Genomic DNA, 2,500 nt, shown 5'->3' on the forward strand with positions numbered 1-2,500 from the left:
TTCACTGATGTAGTTCTTAGTGCTTTTGTCTTATATACGGAGAGGAAAAAACAAGGGGGTGGTATTTATATATGTTTAAGGATACCATTTCCAAGCCTAACCCATCTGCGAAATGGCCGAGGAATGTCTGACTAACAGTGGGCGAAAATTAAATGCATGTTTGTATACATACATACATACATACATACATACATACATGCATATATATATATATATATATATATATATATATATATATTATATATATATATATATTACATATATATATATATATATATATATTATATATATATATATATGTATGTATATATATATATATATATATATATATATATATATATATATATATATATGATATGCACCTATCTATCTGTCTATCTATCTATCTATAGGTGTGTGTATGTGTGTGTGTGTGTGTGTTTGTGTGTATGTGTGTGTGTGTGTATATATATATATATATATATATATATATATATATATATATATATATGTGTATGTATTTATATATATATATGTATATATATATATATATATATATATATATATATATATATATATATATATATATATATTTTTTTTTTTTTTTTTTTTTTTTTTTTTTTTTTTTTTTTTTTAATATTTTTATATATATATATGTATATATATGTAAGAAAAACCCACAATACAAAACCTAGATTTATTGAAGGTGAGACTCACCTTCAATAAATCTAGTTTTTGTATTGTGGGCTTTTCTTCCATTGTATCAGCACGTAAGAGTGTTTTGCTATTCATGTATATATATATGTAGATATATATGTTTAGATATGTATACATAATATATATGTATATATATATATTTAAATATGAATATATATATATATATATATATATAAATATATATATATATATATATATATATATATATATATATATATGTTAATTAATCACAGATAACTTTCAGAAAAGCGCATCGTCATTCGCACAGTAGTCATTCAGGCATTAATTGAATGTTCATTATTCGTGCGATCATAGCAATATGATTATAATAACGCTAGTAATATCAAAGTCAATAACTGCAATGACGATAATGATAATAATAACGATTACAATAATAATTATGATAATGATAAAGATGATTATGGCAGTAATGGCAATAATGATAATGATTATGACAATGATCATAACAGGAATAGTAAGAAAAACAGATAAATAGTGATTAAAGCAAGTCATTAACATCCACCTTCCCTCTGCCCAGACTACCCTCGCCCTTTACTCTTTGTCTCGCCAAACCACCCGCCCTGATCATGCATACACACATACATACATATATACATACATACATACATACATACATACATACATACATACATACATACATACATACACATACATACATGAAAGATGGAATAATGCAATGCCGCATTGATATCGATAAATAACAACCCTCCCTGACCAGGACTCGAACCTAGGTCACTCCGGGTATGGAGTGACCTAGGTTCGAGTCCTGGTCAGGGAGGGTTGTTATTTATACATACATACATGCATACATACATACATACATACCCACATACATACGTACATACATATCTATGCGCGTGTGTGTGTACAAATATCTATCTATCTATACACATACGTATATGAGCTGCTTATCTCCCGCAGTGCTGCCGAAGGAGGAGTGGGACATCCGGTCCGAGCACTCGCGCGCCCTCAACATCATGGGTCTGGTCAGCTTCGCCACGGTGCTGGGCCTGGCGCTGTCCAAGCTGGGGCCGAAGGGCAAGGCGCTGCTCGATTTCTTCCACTCGCTCTCCGACGCCTCGATGGTCATCACCTCGTGGCTCATCTGGTCGGTGGCCAGCGGCCGCCTGGGGCTTCCGGGTCCCGTGGCTGGGGGGCCTTTGCTTGTCTTTGTTTTACTTGTTGCTGCTGTTATTGTTGTTTATTGTGTGGGTGGGGGGCGTCGGGTTACGGGGTCTTTTTTTTTACCTTTTTTTAAAATTGGGGGGGGGGTCAGGGGGTTACTTGCTTTGTGAATATGAAAAAGGTAAAACTGTGTACGTGTAGATCTCTGTGTATTAGATTCTATTCGTTTTGATTAGATAATTCTACGTTCTTACAAAAGCAACACCAAAAAAAGTTCTCTGCTATGTATAATCCCCCCCTCTCTTGCCCACCCTCCCCCTGCGCCTGACTCGCCTCTCCCTCCTCCGCCTCGCAGGATCTCGCCCGTGGGAATCCTGTTCCTGGTGGCCTCCATGATCATCGAGATGGAGGACTTCAGCGTGATGCTGGGGCAGCTCGGCCTGTACTTCGGCACCGTGGTCCTGGGCATCTTCATCCACGGCCTCTTCGTGCTGCCGACCATCTACACGCTGCTCACGAGGCGCCTGCCCTTCCGATTCTTAGCCAACATGACCCAGGCATACATTACAGCCTTTGCTACCGCCTCCAGGCCAGTTTGATACGTTTAGGAACTTTTGGTTGAAGGATGAAAGGGACACTTTTCGAGTTTGGAGTTTCT

General features: G+C 36.2%; 1 protein-coding gene across 2 annotated transcripts in view; it reads left to right on the forward strand.

Annotated features, from left to right (window-relative positions):
• Window positions 1-2,500, forward strand: part of LOC119596162 (excitatory amino acid transporter 3-like) — a 25,373-nt gene that overhangs the window by 19,658 nt on the left and 3,215 nt on the right. For both annotated transcript variants that reach the window (XM_037945336.1, XM_037945337.1), the window contains 2 exons: window positions 1,639-1,825; window positions 2,198-2,431. In XM_037945336.1, coding sequence (XP_037801264.1) covers window positions 1,639-1,825; window positions 2,198-2,431 — 421 coding nt within the window. The remainder of the gene's footprint in view (window positions 1-1,638; window positions 1,826-2,197; window positions 2,432-2,500) is intronic.

This window comes from Penaeus monodon, chromosome 37, assembly GCF_015228065.2.
Source record: "Penaeus monodon isolate SGIC_2016 chromosome 37, NSTDA_Pmon_1, whole genome shotgun sequence".
Classification (NCBI taxonomy): Eukaryota; Metazoa; Arthropoda; class Malacostraca; order Decapoda; family Penaeidae; genus Penaeus; species Penaeus monodon.